At 47.8% G+C, this 20,017-nt stretch overlaps 1 protein-coding gene across 1 annotated transcript; it reads right to left on the reverse strand.

The window, feature by feature from the left end:
* Positions 1-807: 807 nt before the first annotated feature.
* rsl24d1 (ribosomal L24 domain containing 1) lies at positions 808-12,442 on the reverse strand. Its single transcript, XM_070858324.1, has 6 exons — positions 12,296-12,442; positions 4,680-4,793; positions 4,511-4,583; positions 2,945-3,008; positions 1,659-1,744; positions 808-1,482 (listed from the first exon to the last, which is right to left on the reverse strand). The coding sequence occupies exons 1-6, from the start codon at positions 12,374-12,376 to the stop codon at positions 1,409-1,411; spliced, it is 492 nt and encodes a 163-aa protein (XP_070714425.1). The 5' UTR covers positions 12,377-12,442; the 3' UTR covers positions 808-1,408.
* Positions 12,443-20,017: the final 7,575 nt, after the last annotated feature.

A 20,017-nucleotide genomic window follows, 5' to 3' on the forward strand; every position in this document is an offset into this window, starting at 1 on the left:
TCAAGTTTTGGCCAGCTCTGGGGTTTGAACATGTAAAATCAAGTGGAAATCAAGAATAAAACGTTTCAACCTCCAAGCTTATTACACGCTTGGCCCTGCAATAAAGCAATCAGTGCTGCGAAGCACATGCTCACTAATTGTGGAGAATCAAAGCTGAGACACATTAGAAATGATCATTCGTGAACTGCATTACACAACAGGAAAAACATTCCCAAATTTATCTCCACATCAATGGATTTCACTTCTGACTACTGGGTGGAAAAAACTCAGTATTTCCATATTAAATAGCAAGGCGAGCAAGATGCTGTTTAAATTTTAAAATTCACATGTTTTGATCACATGATCAACAATGCTAAACAGAGACTGGAAAGGGAACATCAGTCTCAAAAGAACTCGAGGCCAAATCTAGGGGCCATAATGCAAGAGAGTCACCAATTAATCCAATAGGGAATTCAGGAAAAACTTCCTTTATCCAGAGTAGTAAGAATGTGGAACTCACTACCACAAGGAGTTGAGATGAATGGCATAGATGCATTTAAGAGGAAGCCGGATAAGCATACGAGAGAAAGAAAATGGTAGATACTCTGATAGGGTTAGATGAAGAGGGACATGAACACCGGCATATACAACTTAGGCTGAATGCCTTGTTTCTTGTGTACATTTTATGTAATTTAATGGTGCAAATGATAAATCAAATGCAATCCTTTAATTCCACTACCAGATCGAAACAGGAGCTCAAAATATTTGCGCAACTCAATGTCACAATTTCACAAATTATCACATCTACAAAAAGCTTTTTTTTTTTTTAAATTAAAAATGTTTATTGACTGCAATATTCCATATCAAGTTTACAGCAGCCTACATTTAACGCTGGCAGATCAGTCAACAATTTTTTAAAATAAAAATCTCACTTTCATATCTCACTTCTGAAACAGAAAATTTATAATGAGAGGAAGACCAAAACATAAATCGGATTATTCATATCAAAACAGTGGAGACTGATTCTAATTCTTCTGCTTATCTAGCAGTTATCACTTCTGCTATTGTGGAAGTAAAGTGTTTTCTTGTTGGTGTTTTTTTTTCACAAGGAGAATGATTCTGTGATCTTGATTTATTTTAAACTCAGGTAAAGATGCCTCAATAGTACAACAAACGAAAACAACTGTAGGTCCTGCCAATTTGACCCATGAGCCTGGTCGATCTGATACACTAAGCTTCTATTTGCACTTGCATTCCTTACTCACTGGTCTGTCCGGTTTACATTTTGTGGGCCTGGAGGTTTGGAAAGTGCTGTCGGGTCACTGGTGGATAAATTCTACGAATTGTTAGCATCCACAGCTTGCGAAACAGGCAAATTAATGACATTTTATGTATACATATATCTTGTACACTCTGTTCTGGGCAGCAGTTAAGAAATTTCTGCCATTTCCAAATCTTGCTGTAAAGTCACTACCATCTTCTCCTCCAACTGCTTTGCTTTCCCTGTTAAAAGAAACACGAGACTCAAATTATCAAAACAGAACGCATTATAGATTTACTTCTGATTGACTTACAAGTCCCAAAGAAACTTTTAATTATGTGCATTACACATTTAATATGTTGGGGTTTGTTGGTTTCCTATATACACCATGAATATCTAGGCAATTCGAGTCCATTACCTGCATGAGGAGCCTCGATAAGATGGATGTTCTGTTTGACCTCTTTGATGTCCGCCTTTGTCTGTAACTCTTTGTTTTTTTTCAACCTTGGACAAAAACACAATGTTCATTACATCAGCATTCCAGTTTTATTAAACACAGTAAAGTATTAGACACCTTTGCTCCATAAATAAGGTTTCAGCTGCATACTCCAGCTGATCTTGCATAAACTGAATTTATAATCAAATATAGAAGAATCAGATTAGAAAGCAAAATAGGTGTACACAACAGGAATAAACACTGAGTAATTCAGGAATCATTTTAAGATTTTGGATGCGATGCTGTTACTCAGAAGGCGTTCCAGGTATATGCACGAACACATTTAGCTTTGCCTTACTTCGTCTAACTATACTGACAAACATTTTTAGTATTTTTCCTACATATTTTGAGCACTCCTCTTCACGACAAGCCTACCACACCTTGGTCGATTTCCATTTGATTCAAATTTCTGCCAATTCTCACTTTTGTCTCTCCTTCCAGATGCAAAACTCCCAGTGAACTGGAAACCTGCTCTCTGGCCTATTTGAAACTGGACACAAGTAGCTCCTCACCCATCCCCACCCGAAACTTGCCTTTTGATTTACCCAGTTTAAAAGAATACTTTCAATTAAAAAGCCACTCTCAGTTTAAAGTGATCTATAGTCTCAGTTAGGTTGTGGTAGCACTCTCACCATAGTCAGAAGGTAATGGACTCAAGCGCCGCTCCAGGGCTTGAGCAAATCATCTAGAATGACACTTCGGTAGAGTACTGAGGGAGTGCCATTTTCAGAAGAGGGGTTAAATTGAGGCCCCATCTACCTGTTCAGGTGTACATACAATTTCCCATGGCACTATCAAAAGAGGAGAAAGTTCTCCTGGTACCCTGGCCAACATTCATCCCTCAACCAACACCACCACAGCAGATTAACTGGTCATTTATCTCATTTGCTGTTCATGGAACCTTGCTGTTGGCAAATTGGGTGCCATATTTGCCTATATAACCTTGACTACACTTCAAAAGTAATTAACTAGCTGTGAAGCATTTTATGACAGAATAAATTGCTGGCACATGCCCAAATGGTGGCCTCCTGTGCTGTATCATATGATGAAATGCGATATAAATACAATTCCTTGCTTCAGAATCACTAGGAATATAGTTGAACATAAAACATTCATTTTAGGACACAAAATCTTGACAATCGGATTAGATTGTAAACAAATACGTTGCACCCTTAAATCATCTTTTAAAACTCCAAGTTCACACTCACCTGTTCATAACAAATCTTGCTTGACGCTTCTCTTTGATTTCCTGAACTTTCTTCATTGCCTCAACTGTTGAATACAATTTAATCATTAGTGTAATTAAAACAAAGAGCATTTTATCTCGGGTGTCTCAATGACCCCAAATAAATGTAATGCTAGGAATAAAAGCAAATTCTAAAAGATACTGCTCTAAAGCCAGCGGACTTCAACACCCCTATGCTGGCAAAGGGGAAGATGAGGCACGGTTCCCGATGACTATTCAACGACCACCGCTCGAAGGTGCACGTGTAGGCACTTGTGAGGACAGAGAACACTGCCAAAACATGGTCTAAGCTGGGAGAAGGTACCAGTGACTGTGGATCTGCATCCCAGCAGACTTCAGCTGCATCAGAACAGGGGAGGGGTTGTTATTTGCTAAATAAAACCATCAATCCAATATACGGGTTAAAGATGAGCTACTTTCATAAGAAACCCACCAGTCTTCACACGCACATACAGGTTACTGCCATATTGCTAACAGAATCTCCAATTTTCGTATTACTTTCATTACAATTTTGTAAGTTCAATACAACCGATACCCTTTGTAAAATCAGGCTAATTCTTTCTGACACACACAGGATGATCCACATTTGTTGGCTCAGCATTCCCTCGGTTGCTGCTGCCATTGTGTGACGTTAGTTATTTCAAAAGGGTGGGGTTGTACATAAAATATACCAACAACTTTCCAGGAGCTTAATATACTTATGATCGAATCTTTATCGTACATCATGGTGGTTTTTCTGTATTAAAGTGGCAGACTTCAAAAAATGTTTAGCTAACATTGTGCTGAACTCAACAAATAACAGCTTCAGCACCCACTGCATTGCAAAGTATTGCAATAAAAATTTTGCACAACTGTCAACTCTTATCACTTCCTGCAAAGATTAAATCCTCTTTAAAATGTGAAAGAAAATTGACTATTGTAGTTAGTTTCTTGCACATGAAATACCAATGCAAACTGAACCAACATGCACATCCCTCACCTATATTTCCAGTACTGTACTTCAATAATCTATGGATAGATAACAGGGAGAAACAAGTTCCTTGCCAAGCATGTGATGTCGATGGCATTTCATCCGACAATTAGATTTTTGCTGGGTTAAAATGCTATAGCAATGTAAAACCTTAGGCATATATCTAAAGAAAATTTAACAGTGACCCCAGCACCTGTTCTTCACAGGAGACCTGCAGAAACTGGTAAACCACTCTGCACTCATCCTCCAGTTTAAGATCAGCACTGGTGTAAATGGATGTGAAATGTCAGATAACATTTCCACTTCTCAATTATTTACTCAGTTAAAAGGTTTGCTTCAGATTTTCTCTCCACACACTGCAGAGTTTGTGCTACTGTCCCTCAATCACAGAGAGCTGAAAAAACTTCTCTTGCCAGGAAATCTAACACTAAAATGGCAACAGAGAACCCACTCTAAACGGGCTGAACAATTTCAGCACTTCCATCAAGACCTCTCTTCTGACCCACAAACATTCAAATATTCATAACACAAATGCCACACAATACAAGAGCTGTTTACCTGACTTAGACCACAGCTCTCTCTGGTACTTGACTGGCGCATTCCTGCGTTTTTCAAATTCAAATGCGTTATCCTATAAATAAAAGATTGTGTCAAGAACATCAAGTTAGAAATGGAGTATGATGCAAAGCTCGAGAGCAGTTGTTGAGAATAGCTGCCTTTTACGCACCACTGTTAATTCTTTGCCAGATGATTTGCGGAAGGCCTTTGTCCACCTGACCTTTCTTGGGTTACGCTTCTTCTTAAAATTCTTATGACACTTTGATCTGCAGAATCTGAAAACCTAGAAGATTAAGCCATGTAAATGATTACGAGTGGATTTCATGTGATGTTGCCCACAGAAAGTCAGGACAAAAGTGAAGTTCCCTTAGCATTAGTGATGCTGTAGGCAAAGGTTCAGGAACCGCCAGCTGCTGACACTTACCAATCACCATTTAACGGTAGACGTGTACAGATGTAGATGCGACTGTGTGACGGGTAACTTTATAATGGGAGCACCTTAATGAGGTGTCACATGGGTGAATAGCAGAATGGTGATGCTCCCTCCCACCCCACCCCCTCCACAAAAAAAAAGTGCTCAACTTACATAGCAAATTTAATGCATAATAGACAGATATATGCCGCGGCAGTGGGAGTGTCACGTCACCTCTTGTCCCTTCTAGTTCAGAAAGGCAGGGCAATCAGAAAAACAAAACACAAAGACAACCCTATCTCAATCTAGGCACAATAGCTTGACCAAGATCAAGAACTGAATGGACAGAGAGAAAATAAATAAAATGGAGCCTGTTCTTCAAAAACTCGGCAATCCAACATCTCAATTGCCCTACACACATATTTTGGGGTGTACTAAATTTACTTTAGTTAACAAAGTATAACTTTACTCTGCATTTTAAACAGTGTTCACATAATAATGCAGTTAACGTAAGAAATGGGAGCAGGAATAGGACATTTGACCCCTCGAACCTGCTTCGCCATTCAGTACGATCATGGCTGATCTTCCACCTCAGCTCCACTTTCCTGCACTAACCCCATACCGCTTGATTCCCTTAATATACAAAAAAAATCAATCTGTCTTGAATATACTCAACGGATGAGCCTTCACAGCCCTCAGGGGTAGAGAATTCCAAAGATTCTCCACTCTCTGAATGACATTTTGTCCTAAAGGTCAACCCCTTATTCTGAGACCCCCGGTTCTAGACTCCCCAGCCAGGGGAAACAACCTCTCTGCACCTACCCTGTGAAACCCTGTAAAAATTTTGTATCTTTCAATGAGATCACCTCGCATATTTCTAAACTCAAATATCGACCTAGTCTCCTTAATCTCTCCTGATTGGAGTCAGTCTGGTGAACTTTTGTTGCACGCCCTCTATGGCAAGTATATCCTTCCTTGGGTAAGGAGATCAAAACCGTACACAATAATCCAGGTAGGGTCTCACCAGGGCCCTGTATAATTCTAGTAAGATGTCTTTACTCTTATACTCAAATCCTCTTGTAATGAAGGCCAACATACTATTTTGGGAGTGAAGGGGTATGGGGAGCGGACAGGGAAGTAGAGCTGAACCCAAGATAAGATCAGCCATGATCTTATTAAATAGCAGAGCAAGCTCGAGCGGCCAAATGGCCTACTCCTGCTCCTATTTTTTATGTTCTTATTTGTTTTCCTAATTGCTTGCTGTACCTGCATGTTAACTTTCAGTGATTTGTGTACATGGACACCCAGGTCCATCTGAACACCAACATTTCCCAATCTCTCACCATTTAAAAAATACACTGTTGTTCTATTTCTCCTATCAAAGTGGACAAATTCAGATTTCTCCACATTATGGGCCCATGTTTCGGCCTCAGTTGCTCCTGATTTTTTGGAGCAACTGGTGTAGAACGGAGTATCTTAGAAACTCAAATTCTCGGCATTTAGTTTGCTCCAGTTCTAGTCAGTTGGAACAGTTTCACTTTGGAACAGAATTTTTTTTCCAAAAGGGGGCGTGTCCGGCCACTTACGCCTGTTTTCAAAGTTTCGGCAGTGAAAACTTACTCCAAACTAACTTAGAATGGAGTAAGTGAAGATTTTTGTACATTCGAAAAAACCTTGTCTACACTTTAGAAAATCAGGCATAGGTTACAAATCAGGCGTAGGGAATGGGGGGGGGGGGTTTAAAGGGAAGTTTACAAACATTAAACACCAGTTTTACAAATAAAGAGCCATCATCAATAATAAATGATAAAAACATCAATAAATCAACCAATAAATCAATCAAAAAAAATTAAGTTTTTTTTTCAATCAATAAAACAAAACATTTTCTACTTACCGACTGCAGCACCGGGAGCCCTCACCCCCACAGTGTGTCTCTGTCTCTCTGTGTCTCACTCTCTGTCTGTCAGTGTCTGTGTTTCTGACAGTGAGGGGAGGGGTAGGAGGAGAAGGGAGAGGGGGGGAAGAGATGGGGGAGGAGAGGGGGGGGGGGGAGGAGAGGGGGGGGTGGGGGAGGAGAGGGGGAGGAGAGGGGGGGTGGGGGAGGAGAGGGGGGGGTGGGGGAGGAGAGGGGGGGGTGGGGGAGGAGAGGGGGGGGTGGGGGAGGAGAGGGGGGGGTGGGGGAGGAGAGGGGGGGGTGGGGGAGGAGGGGGGGTGGGGGAGGAGAGGGGGGGTGGGGGAGGAGAGGGGGGGTGGGGGAGGAGAGGGGGGGTGGGGGAGGAGAGGGGGGGGTGGGGGAGGAGAGGGGGGGGGTGGGGGAGGAGAGGGGGGGGTGGGGGAGGAGAGAGGAGAGGGGGGGTGGGGGAGGAGAGGGGGGGTGGGGGAGGAGGAAGGGGGGGGTGGGGGAGGAGAGGGGGGGGTGGGGGAGGAGAGGGGGGGGTGGGGGAGGAGAGGGGGGGTGGGGGAGGAGAGGGGGGGTGGGGAGGAGAGGGGGGTGGGGGAGGAGAGGGGGGGTGGGGGAGGGAGGGGGTGGGGGAGGAGAGGGGGGTGGGGAGGGGGAGGAGGGGGGGGTGGGGAGGAGAGGGGGGGGTGGGGGGAGGGGGGGGTGGGGGAGGAGAGGGGGGGTGGGGGAGGAGAGGGGGGGTGGGGGAGGGAGAGGGGGGGTGGGGGAGGAGAGGGGGGGTGGGGGAGGAGAGGGGGGGTGGGGGAGGAGAGGGGGGGGGGGGAGGAGAGGGGGGGGGGGGGAGGAGAGGGGGGGGGGGAGGAGAGGGGGGGGGGGGAGGGAGGGGGGGGGGGGGGGAGGGGAGGGGGGGAGGGGAGAGGGGGGGGGGGGGAGAGGGGGGGGTGGGGGAGGGAGAGGGGGGGGTGGGGGAGGAGAGGGGGGGGTGGGGGAGGAGAGGGGGGGGTGGGGAGGAGAGGGGGGGGTGGGGGAGGAGAGGGGGGGGTGGGGGAGGAGAGGGGGGGGTGGGGGAGGAGAGGGGGGGGTGGGGGAGGAGAGGGGGGGGTGGGGGAGGAGAGGGGGGGGTGGGGGAGGGAGAGGGGGGGGTGGGGGGAGGAGAGGGGGGGGTGGAAGAGGGGGGGGTGGGGGAGGAGAGGGGGGGTGGGGGAGGAGAGGGGGGGTGGGGGAGGGAGGGGTGGGGGGGGTGGGGGGTGGGGGAGGGGGGGGTGGGGGAGGAGAGGGGGGGTGGGGGGGGGGGGGGGGGGAGGGGGGTGGGGAGGAGAGGGGGGGTGGGGGAGGAGAGGGGGTGGGGGAGGAGAGGGGGGGTGGGGAGGAGAGGGGGGGTGGGGGAGGAGAGGGGGGGTGGGGGAGGAGAGGGGGGGTGGGGGAGGAGAGGGGGGGTGGGGGAGGAGAGGGGGGTGGGGGAGGAGAGGGGGGGTGGGGAGGAGAGGGGGGGTGGGGGAGGAGAGGGGGGGTGGGGGGAGGAGAGGGGGGGTGGGGGAGGAGAGGGGGGTGGGGGAGGAGAGGGGGGGTGGGGGAGGAGAGGGGGTGGGGGAGGAGAGGGGGGGATGGGGAGGAGAGGGGGGGGTGGGGGAGGAGAGGGGGGGGGTGGGGGAGGAGAGGGGGGGGTGGGGGAGGAGAGGGGGGGGTGGGGGAGGAGAGGGGGGGTGGGGGAGGAGGGGAGGCTGAACGGGCCGTCGGGTCGGGGGAGGTCAGGTTGGGGGTCGGGGGAGGTCCGGTTGGGGGTCGGGAGGGAGATCGGGTCGGTGTCGCGGTTGGGTCCGGGGAAGCGGGAGTCGAGTCGGGTGGAAGGAGGAGCTGGGTTATCCACGCAGCCCCAGTGAGGCCATTCGGCCAGGGCTAGGGGCTGCGTGCATCGGGCCCCTCCCACACAGTTTTGGGCACCTGGAGCTACTGCACATGCGCGCCCACTGTAGCGCGTATGTGCAGAGGTCCCGGCACTGTTTTCAGCGCAGGGACCTAGCTCTGCCCCCCACAGCTCGTGCTGCGCTGCGCCGATGGCCAGCAGGGAGCCGGAGAATCTGGAAGTTTTTTTTTTAAGACGCACTTTGTGGCGCGAAAAACGGGCGTCCAGGTCGGGGCTGCGCCGTTCTAGGCGCGGCCCGAAACTTGGGCTCTATATTGTATTTGTCAAGTTCTTGTCCACTCACTTAGCCTGTCCATATCCCCTTGAAGTCTCTTTGCAGGCCCCTCGAGCCTGCTCCGCCATTCAATATGATCATGGCTACTCTGATCATGGACTCAGCTCCATTTCCCTGCTCGCTCTCCATAACCCTTTACTCCCTTATCGCTCAAAAATCTGTCTATCTCTGCATTAAATATATTCAATGACCCAGCCGCTACAGCTCTCTGGGGCAGAGAATTCCATAGATTTACAACCCTCAGAGAAGGTCTCCTCATCTCAGTAGTAAATGGGCGGCCCCGTATTCTAAGACTATGTCCCCTAGTTTTAGTTTCCCCTATGAGTGAAAATATCCTCTCTACATCCACCTTGTCGAGCCCCCTCATTATCTTACAAGTTTCAATAAGATCACCTCTCATTCTTTTGAACTCCAATGTGTATAGGCCCAACCTACCCTCATAAGTCATACCCCCTCATCTCCAGAATCAACCCAGTGAACCTTCTCTGAACAGCCTCGATTGCAAGTATATCCTCCCTTAAATACGGAGACCAAACTGTACGCATACTCCAGTTGTAGCAGGACTTTTCTGCTTTTATACTCTATCCCTCTTGCAATAAAGACCAACATTCCATTTGCCTTCCTGATTAGTACCTGTATACTAACATTTTGTGTTTCATGCATAAGGACCCCCAGGTCTCTCTGTACTGCAGCACTTCGCAATTTTTCTCCATTTAAAATATAATTTACTTTACTATTATTTCTGCCAAAATGGATAACCTCACATTTTCCCGCATTATACTCCATCTGCCAAATTTTTGCCTACTCACTTAGCCCGTCTGTATCATTGTGAGGAGGACACACAAAATCTGCACAATTTGCTTTCCCACCCATCTTTGTATCATCAGCAAACTTGGCTACATTACACTCGGTCCCTTCATCCAAGTCATTAATATAGATTGTAAATAGTTGAGGACCAACCACCTATCCCCGGCACTCCACCAGTCACTGTTTGTCAACCAGGAAATGCCCACATTTATCCAGACTCTGTTTTCTGTTAGTTAACCAATCCTCTATCCATGCTAATATATTAACCCCAACCGTGTGAGATTTTATCTTGTGCAGTAACCTCTTATGTGGCACCTCATCAAATGCCTTCTGGAAATCCAAGTACACTACATCTACTGGGTCCCCCTTATCCACCCTGCTCGTTACATCCTCAAAGAACTCCAGCAAATTTGTCAAACACAATTTCCCTTTCATAAAACCACGCTGACTCTGCTTCATTGAATCATGCTTTTCCAAATGACCTGCTACTGTTTCCTGAATAATGGACTCCAGCATTTTCCCAACGACAAATGTTAAGCTAACTGGTCTATAGTTACCTGCTTTTTGTCTTCCTCCTTTTTTTAAAAATAGGGGCTTTACCACTTGCTGTTTTCCAATCTGCTGGGGCCGTCCCAGAATCCAGGGAATTTTGGTACATTACAACCAATGCATCCACTATCTCTGCAGCCATTTCTTTTAGGACCCTAGAATGTAAGCCATCAGGTCCAGGGGACTTGTCCGCCTTTATATCATTTTACCTAATACTACTTCATTAGTGATTGTATTAAGTTCCTCCCTACCTATAGCCCCGATTATCCATTATTGGGATGTTTTTAGTGTCTTCTACCGTGAAGACCGAAACAAAATATTTGTTCAATGTCTCTGCCATTTCCCTGTTCTCCATTATCAATTTCCCAGTCACATCCTCCAGGGGACCAACATTTACTTTACTTACAATACTAATTTACTTGCATAATCTATCTTCCCTCTCAATCATTTTTTTTAGTCGTTCTCTGCTGGCTTCAAAAAAAATCCCAATCCTCTGGCCTCCCACTAGTCCTGGCTACACATTGTATGCCTTTGTTTTCAATTTGATACCCTCCGTTATTTCCCTAGTTAGCCACGGATGGTTATCCCTTCTCATGGTGGCGTACCACTCCAGGGAGCAGCACATGTTGGGAGCAGGAGAGCAACGACAGCGAAGAGGACGACTAGATTGGACGTCACCATGATCCAGGTCGCTGTTGTGGAGCGTGGGCAGCTACAACAGGAGCGGCGAGGTCGGGGCGAAGGAGCAGCGAGAGATCGTGGAGCGACGTGATCGGGGGCCCAGGAGAGGCGTGAGTTCAGGGTACAGAAGAGGCGAGGGCCCCAGGGGCAGCACGGGCCCAGCCCACGCCGCCATATGCGCGCGCACTCGGTCCGTGCAGCAGAGCTGGTCTCCAGTCGTCTTGGATAATTCTTGACACTGGACCAAGACCCAGCTCTGTCGAGTCCGTGTGCAGCGACCACCCCACGTTTAAAAAAAAATCCGCGCACAGGCATCTTCCACCCTTCGAGATCTGGAAAGTTAGGTCCTTCATTGAAACACCTGTGAATTTTTGGGTGTGGGAGCAAGTCATCTTCAACTCGAGGGACTGCCTGTGATGATCTGTTCTCTTAACAGTCTTTGGTCTCATTGGGATTATATTTTTGTTGCATTTCACACAATGCAGTGTTGCATTTAAACAGGTTTTTAAAAAAAAAAGTCAGCTCCTTCACCAATCTGAACTGCTGCAAATCCCGGTGCTGTCCGGGCAGGTCGCTGCATTGTGTCAGACTATTACACACACAGCAAGCTTGACATACCTCTCCTGACAGGGGAGTAACCATGACCAGAAAGTGGTTCTCCCTGGATCAGGAAGGTGGTTCTCCTATTCTTTTTGGAAATAGGAGGTGGGTGGGGGGCCTGACCCGTCCACCTCCATGGCACGAACCTGGTATTGCCTTTTGGCTAAGAGCAAAATCATTGGCGCAGAGTGATCCTTGATGTGTGTTTATGATCTGACAAAGAATTGGAAAGATTGGCAATTTTAAAACATTTAAAAAAAAACACAAAGTATTTACAAAGCACCTGTAACTTCGTAAAACGTCCCCAGGCGCTTCACAGGAGCATTAACTAAACAAAAACATTTGACACCGAGCCACAAAAGGAGATATTGGGGCAGGTGAGCAAAAAGCTTGGTGACAGAGGTGGCTTTTGAAGGAGGTTTCGGGAGGAGCTGCGGAGTTGACAACATTCCCTGTAAGCGGGCAGCACCAGCGGCACCATCGCGGCCCGGCCCGGCCCGGCCCGGCCTCCCCCTCGGCAATGCTTCCAGGGGCGGGCATTCCTGCAGCCTGCCCGCAGGCCGCTGCCCGAGGCCCGAGGCCTGGGCCCCGCAATCTCCGCCTGTCCGGCCCGCCCTCGCCCTCGGCCTCGGCCTCACCTTACAATCGTTGCGGACGAACATCATCCCGTGACCCGGATAGACCGGCGCCGAGCAGAAGTAACACTTCTCGATCCGCATTGCCGGCGATTAACCGGCGGCCGCAACCTCACGCCGGCCGCACTGGCGACAAAATGGCCGCGCTGCGCACCGGGGGATGGTTCATGCCCGAGCCCGCGCAGCGCTCAGCGCCCCCAGCCGGCCGGGAGGAGCGCAGCCCACGCCAGGCTGAAATGACAGCGCCCCCAGCCGGCCGGGAGGAGCGCAGCCCACGCCAGGCTGGAATGACAGCGCCCCCTGCCGCCGGGAGGAGCACAGTCCACACCAGGCTCCCCGCACAGCGCCCCCCCCCCCCAGCCGGCCGGGAGGAGCGCAGCCCACGCCAGGCTGGAATGACAGCGCCCCCTGCCGCCGGGAGGAGCGCAGCCCACACCAGGCTGGAATGACAGCGCCCCCTGCCGCCGGGAGGAGCACAGTCCACACCAGGCTCCCCGCACAGCGCCCACAGCCGGCCGGAGGAGCGCAGCCCACACCAGGCTGGCGAGACAGCGCCCCCTGCCGCTTCGGATGACAGCACACGCTGGCATAATCCCTGGGCTGCCCCCTATCGATCAATTGTAATTCAGCTTTGTCCAGTTCTTCAGCAAGCAGTTGAAACATTTCTATAATGTTTTATAACCAGAAAGCTGTTTTTTCCACCTCATGTAGGGACACTAGTTATTAAGATTGCCAAAGTTTTCAATGACTTTTTATGCCTAAAAAAAGGCAACAGTAGAATTCAAGCAATGGCACATTTGGCCCCTGTTTGGCTTTTGACGAGCAAAAGATTGGGACCTCATCGCAACAAGCAGACAACTATGAAACCTACTCCAGTGTCCTTGCAAGCACAGACAACCACAAGAGCCATACTCAGGGTCCCATGCAGAGTTGGAACAGCTGAAACAGTCACACCACCATACACTGCAGGCTCAGATAATCTCAACACGACCACAGCAACAAGGAAATAGCCACAGCCAAATGTGTGCACACTTGCAAATAATTTGACTCCTTTAAATGTATGTCATATGACCTGACACTGAACGATAACTGCTGCCAAGAGTCCAGAAGGAATTTGAATTCTTTTTTCATTGTGTAGAAACTAACATTAGTCTAATATTAAAAGGGATAAAGTTTATATAGGATTACACAGGATACCCGGCACAGAAACAGGCCATTCGGCCCAACCAGTCCATGCCAGTGTTTATGCTCCACTCAAACCTCCTCCCGCCTTTCCTCATCTAAACCTATCAGCATAACCCTCTGTTGCCTTCTCCCCCATATGCTTGTCTAGCCTCCCCTTAAATGCATCGATACTATTCACTTCAACCTCTCCCTGTGGTTGCGAGTTCCACATTCTCACCACTCTCTCGGTAAAGAAGTTTCTTACTGGATTTCTTGGTGACTGTCTTATATTGATGGCCTCTAGTTATGCTCTTCCCCACAAGTGGAAACATTCTGTCTGTATCCACTTTATCAAAACCTTTCATAATTTTAAAGACCTCTATTAGGTCACCCCTCAGCCTTCTTTTTTCAAGAAAAAAGAGACCCAGCCTGTTCATTTTTTTTCAAAAATATACTTTATTCATATAAAATTTTCACAATACATTGGAAAATAGTTCAGTACCTTGGGGCCAGCAATTCCATACAATTCGTTTGGATTCTGACAGCAGTTCCATACAATGCACTAGCGCGCATTTCATTTCAAGGTACAGTTTAGTACAATCCGTAAATCACGTTACATGTAGCACTGTGCAGATGAAAGCAGTACACGGAACGGATGAGAATACATTTACATTTCTTTACAAGTTACTAAACAGTGCAGAGACTTTCATCATACATGGCACAACACAGGTGTGTTTCAGTACATAGTGCTCTATGTATATAAACAGATTAACAAGTACAGCCCGAGGGGGTACTTCCATCCCCTGGGTTTACCGTGGCGCAAGGGCCTTAAACTCTGGCTCTTCCCCATCGTGCCTTTGTGGCGACTGCACCAACCTTTAGTGCATCCCTCAGCACGTACTCCTGGACCTTGGATTGTGCCAGTCTGCAACACTCGGCCATAGACATCTCCTGGCCTGTTCATCTTTTCCTGATATGTATACCCTCGCATTTCTGGTATCATCCTTGTGAAGCTTCTCTGCACCCACTCCAGTGCCTCTATATCCTTTTTTATAATATGGTGACCAGAACTGTACACAATAATCTAAGTGTGGGCTAACCAAGGTTAGCATAACTTCCCTACTTTTCAATTCGATCCCTCTAGAAATAAACCCGAGTGCTTGGTTTGCGTTTTTATAGCCTTGCTAACCTGTGTCACAACTTTTAGTGATTGGTGTATTTGTACTCCAAGATCCCTTTGTTCCTCTAACCTACCTAGACTTGCACCTTCCAAATAATAAGTGACCTCCTACCGAAATGTAATACCTCACATTTATCTGTGCTGAACTTCATTAGCCAATTATATGCGCCCATTCTGCGAGTTTATTAATGTCTTCCTGTAATTTGTTGCAGTCGACCTCAGTATTGACTATCCCCCCAATTTGGTGTCATCGCAAATTTAGAAATTGTGTTTTTGATTCGAAAGTCTAAATCGTGGAACACCATGACCCACCTTCTGCCCCTGTGAATAGCTACCTTTTACCCCTACACTCTGCTTTCTGTCTTGAAGCCAGCTAGCTATCCATTCTGCTACTGGTCCCCTGACTCCGCATTCTCTGACCTTGTTCATCAGTCTATTATGGGGTGGACGAGTTCCGAGTAGAGCGCTTGCTTTGGGAATCTCGTGTCTGGCATGCGAACTATGTGGCCTGCCCAGCGGAGCTGATCAAATGTGGTCAGTGCTTCAATGCTTCAATGAATAGGGAGGTCCACGGCAAACAAGCCAAAGGTGGGCAGAGGAAACGTTACAAGGACACCCTCAAAGCCTCCTTGATAAAGTGTGACATTCCCACTGACACCTGGGAGTCCCTGGTCATAGACCGCCTTAAGTGGAGGAAGTGCATTCGGGAGGGTGCTGAGCACCTCGAGTATCGTCGCCGAGAGCATGCAGAAATCAAGCGCAGGCAGCGGAAGGAGCGTGCGGCAAACCAGTCCCACCCACCTCTTCCCTCAACGACTATCTGTCCCACCCGTGACGGAGATTGTGGTTCTCGTATTGGACTGTTCAGCCACCTAAGAACTCATGCTAAGAGTGGAAGCAAGTCTTCCTCGATCCCGAGGGACTGCCTATGATATTGATGATGTTGATGGGGTATCTTATCGAAGGCCTTTTGAAAATCTAGGTAATTACATCTACTGCATTACCATTGTCTACTTTCGCTGTTACCTCTTCAAAAAATTTCAATAAGGTTGGTTAAGCAAGACTTTTTCTTTTGAAATCCATGAATACTATGATTTTTGCAGCGCGACAGCGACAGGAAAAATGTAGGGAGCAGCACCAGCCCTTATACATGGCCGCCTTCGACCTTACAAAGGCCTTTGTCACTGTCAACCGCGAGGGTCTATGGAATATCCTCCTCCATTTCGGATGCCCCCAAAAGTTCGTCACCATCCTCCGCCTGCTCCACGACGACATGCAGGCCGTGATCCTTACCAACGGATCCATTACAGACCCAATCCATATCCGGACCGGGATCAAACAGGGACTGCGTCATCGCCCCAACCTTCTTCTCAATCTTCCTCGCCGCCATGCTCACCTCACAGTCAACAAGCTCCCCGCTGGAGTGGAACTAAACTACAGAACCAGTGGGAACCTGTTCAACCTTCGCCGTCTCCAGGCCAGATCCAAGACCACCCCAACCTCTGTCGTCGAGCTACAGTACGCGGAAGACGCCTGCGTCTGTGCACATACAGAGGTCGCACTCCAGGACATAGTCAACGTATTTACTGAGTCGTACGAAAGCATGGGCCTTACGCTAAACATCCGTAAGACACAGGTCCTCCACCAGCCTGTCCTCACTGCACAGCACTACCCCCCCCCCCCCGTCAACAAGATCCACGGCGCGGCCCTGGACACCGTGGACCACTTCCCATATCTCGGGAGCCTCTTATCAACAAGGGCAGGCATCGACGACGAGATCCAATACCGCCTCCAGTGCGCCAGTGCAGCCTTCGGCCGCCTGAGGAAAAGAGTGTTTGAAGATCAGTCCTTCAAAACTGCCACCAAGCTCATGATCTACAGGGTTGTAGTAATACCTGCCCTCCTGTATGGCTCAGAGACATGGACCATATACAGCAGACACCTCAAGTTGCTGGAGAAATACCACCAATGATGTCTCCGCAAGATCCTACAAATCCCCTGGGAGGACAGACGCACCAACATCAGCGTCCTCATTCAGGCCAACATCCCCAGCATTGAAGCACTGACCACACTCGATCAGCTCCGCTGGGCAGGCCACATAGTCAGCATGCCAGACCCGAGACTCTCAAAGCAAGCGCTCTACTCGGAGCTCCTTCACGGCAAACGAGCCAAAGGTGGGCAGTGGAAACGCTACAAGGACACCCTCAAAGCCTCCCTGATAAAGTGCGACATCCCCACTGACATCTGGGAGTCCCTGGCCAAAGACCGCCCTAAGTGGAGGAAGTGCATCCGGGAGGGCGCTGAGCACCTCGAGTCTCAACACCGAGAGCATGCAGAAATCAAGCGCAGACAGCGGAAGGAGCGTGCGGCAAACCAGTCCCACCCACCCCTTCCCTCGACGAATATCTGTCTCACCTGTGACAGAGTCTGTGGCTCTCGTATCGGACTGTTCAGCCACCAAAGAACTCACTTCAGGAGTGGAAGCAAGTCTTTCTCAATTCCGAGGGACTGCCTATGATGATGATTCATTATTATATTTTTGGTTTCTAGATGTTCTTCTATTTTCTTCTTCAGTGGGGATTGCATTATTTTTCCTACCACCGATGTTAAGCTGACTGGTCTATAATTCCATAGACATGTTCTATCCCCCTTCTTAAGTATAGGTAATACCTTAGCTATCTGCCAGTCCTCTGGCACTACACCTTTTCCTAATGAATTATTAAATATGTGTAGTAATGCCTCTGCTGTCTCTTCCCTAAAGTCTTTTAAAATGCGTGGATGCAATCCATCCGGACCAGGGGTTTTATCCTCTTTGAGTTTGATTCGTTTATTTAATACATCCCCTTTTTTATTTTAAATGCACTTATCTCATTACTAATCTCATCATCCAAATGTCACATCCACCTGTTTTATTTCCCTGGTAAATACTGAAGCAAAATAACGATTTAATATTTCTGCCATCTTGCTATCGACACCTCGCATAAGGACATTTGGATTATTAGTACCGTGACATACTGTCACGGAGCCCAAATTAGTTTCACACTATTTGATTAAAAATTTCAATGAATATTTAAAAAGTTGAAAAGAACTTGGAAAGACTGTGAAACCGCTCCCAAAATGATGACATCTAACTATGACTAACAATGCCATGATAGTTGTTTCCCTCGTTATGTTATTATAACAGGGGGATATTAACCTCACATAATGCTCTCAATTGGTAAAGAGATGCCTTTGCACTCAGAAAGTGTTCAGCTCCCATAGAGAGCCTCCAATCAGCCCGAGCTGTGGGTTTCAAATTTGCAAATGCAATGAGTGTGCAGCTCTATGGCTGATATTTACATATTTAATCAAGTTTGTGCAATAAGTTGTTTTAAATAAAACAGCCTCCATTTAATTAACAATTTATTACACAAACTGAATTAAGAGCTGCACTTTATGATTTCTGAATATGTTGTATAGGAACTAGGGGGCAGGTTTTGAGTACGCTTTGTTTGACTCCCTCCTATTCTCTTGAGCCCAAAGTCAGGTACACAGACACAGAATGCAATTATAGAAAGAGCACTCTTAAATTCAGATACAAGTACCATCGAGTGCCATTATAAAACTCATTTTATTATACCCTGTACTGCATCTTTAGTCTTCTTAATTGACTGAATTAAATATAGGCACGTGGTTAAGTGTTGATTATCTGTAGCATTTTGGGACATGTCGTGTGCTATTGTCTTTGCACATCCAGGCCTAAAGCTATAGTGGTGTCCTGTGCCCATTCCAGATGTCACTGTACCAGTCGATCATCTACAAAATGACTGCAGAACAGTGCCCATAACATGTTTCAAAAGTAATTCATTGGTTACCAAGCACTTTGGGACGTCCAGGGGACATGAAAGATGCTATATAAATGCAAGCTCCTGCTTTGCCATTGCCCGGTGACTGTCTCACACAATGTTATTCTTCATCCTGGTATAGTGTCATTACAGATATTAGACTCAGAGCAGATTTAACAAGGGGGCGGGGGGTAAAGTTGCTGACAGGGCAAGAAACAAACCAGAGGGTAATGGGCAATGGTCCCTGTCATTTATTTTGGCACCGTTCGGCCCCTTTAAAGGGCTGCGTGGCCCATTCAAAATACCGTGGTTTTTGCGTCGAAAGGCCGGCTGCACGGATTCCCCGGGGTCACGAAGGTTAACGGGAAGATTGGTGGTGGGGAGGGTCTGGAACTCACTGCCTGAAAGGGTGGTAGAGGCAGAAACCCTCATGGCATTTAAAAAATACTTGAATATGCGCTTGAGGTGAGGTAACCGACAGGGCTTGGGATCAAGAGCCGGAAAAAGGGATTAGACTGGATCCCACTTTTTCGGTCGGCACGGACACGATGGGCCGAATGGCCTCCTTCTGTGCCGATAATTTCGACGCTTCTGTGATAATAAATTTTGATCAATGATATTGTTTGAGCTTGATGAGAAATGTTGGGGCAAATATCATTTTTAAATTGAGTGCCTCAATCTATAAGGGCTGCATGATTTTCTTTCAGGCTACAGAATGCATGGGTAATGTGCCACAGTGCAGTTATGTTGTGGCAGTAACATTGTGGAAATGTCCAGAAGCCAATATACTAATTGCTCCATAATCAATATATAGTGGTGACATAGTCACCAACAGGCCCCGCCCAGCACTCTGTCCTGCTATATAACAGGGCCTGCTATGAGAAACAAAAAGTATCACCGCTGACCATCTTCTCAGGCAGTCCCTTGGAATCGAGGAAGACTTGCTTCCACTCTTAGCATGAGTCCTTAGCTGGCTGAACAATCCAATACGAGATCCACAGTCCCTGTCACAGGTGGGACAGATAGTCGTTGAGGGAAGGGGTGGGTGGGACTGGTTTGCCGCACGGTCCTTCCGCTGCCTGCGCTTGCTTTCTGCACGCTCTCGGCGATGAGACTCGAGGTGCTCAGCGCCCTCCCAGACGCACTTCTTCCACTTAGGGCGGTCTTTGGCCAGGGACTCCCAGGTGTCGGTGGGGATGTTGCACTTTATCAGGGAGGCTTTGAGGGTGTCCCTGTAACGTTTCCTCTGCCCACCTTTGGCTCGTTTGCCGCTGACCATGACACCCAGTATGTGCATGGCCTTTAATAGGTAACTGTACCAAGAAACAAAAACTGCTGCAGGAAGCACCAGCATCTGTCGGAGACATGAATGCCATGTCCTGTACAATATGTCATAAATATTGTGTCTAAAACTTACATTATGTAACCTCTACCAGTTGAAACAAATCAGTCAAGCTCCCCCTTTTCCCCGATATGTAAATATCAGAAAATTAAATGAGGATTTACCCAATAAACCCAGTGTTTCATATATAGTGCTTTCGATTAGCTCGCTTCACA

This window comes from Pristiophorus japonicus, chromosome 17 (assembly GCF_044704955.1).
Source record: "Pristiophorus japonicus isolate sPriJap1 chromosome 17, sPriJap1.hap1, whole genome shotgun sequence".
NCBI lineage: Eukaryota > Metazoa > Chordata > Chondrichthyes > Pristiophoridae > Pristiophorus > Pristiophorus japonicus.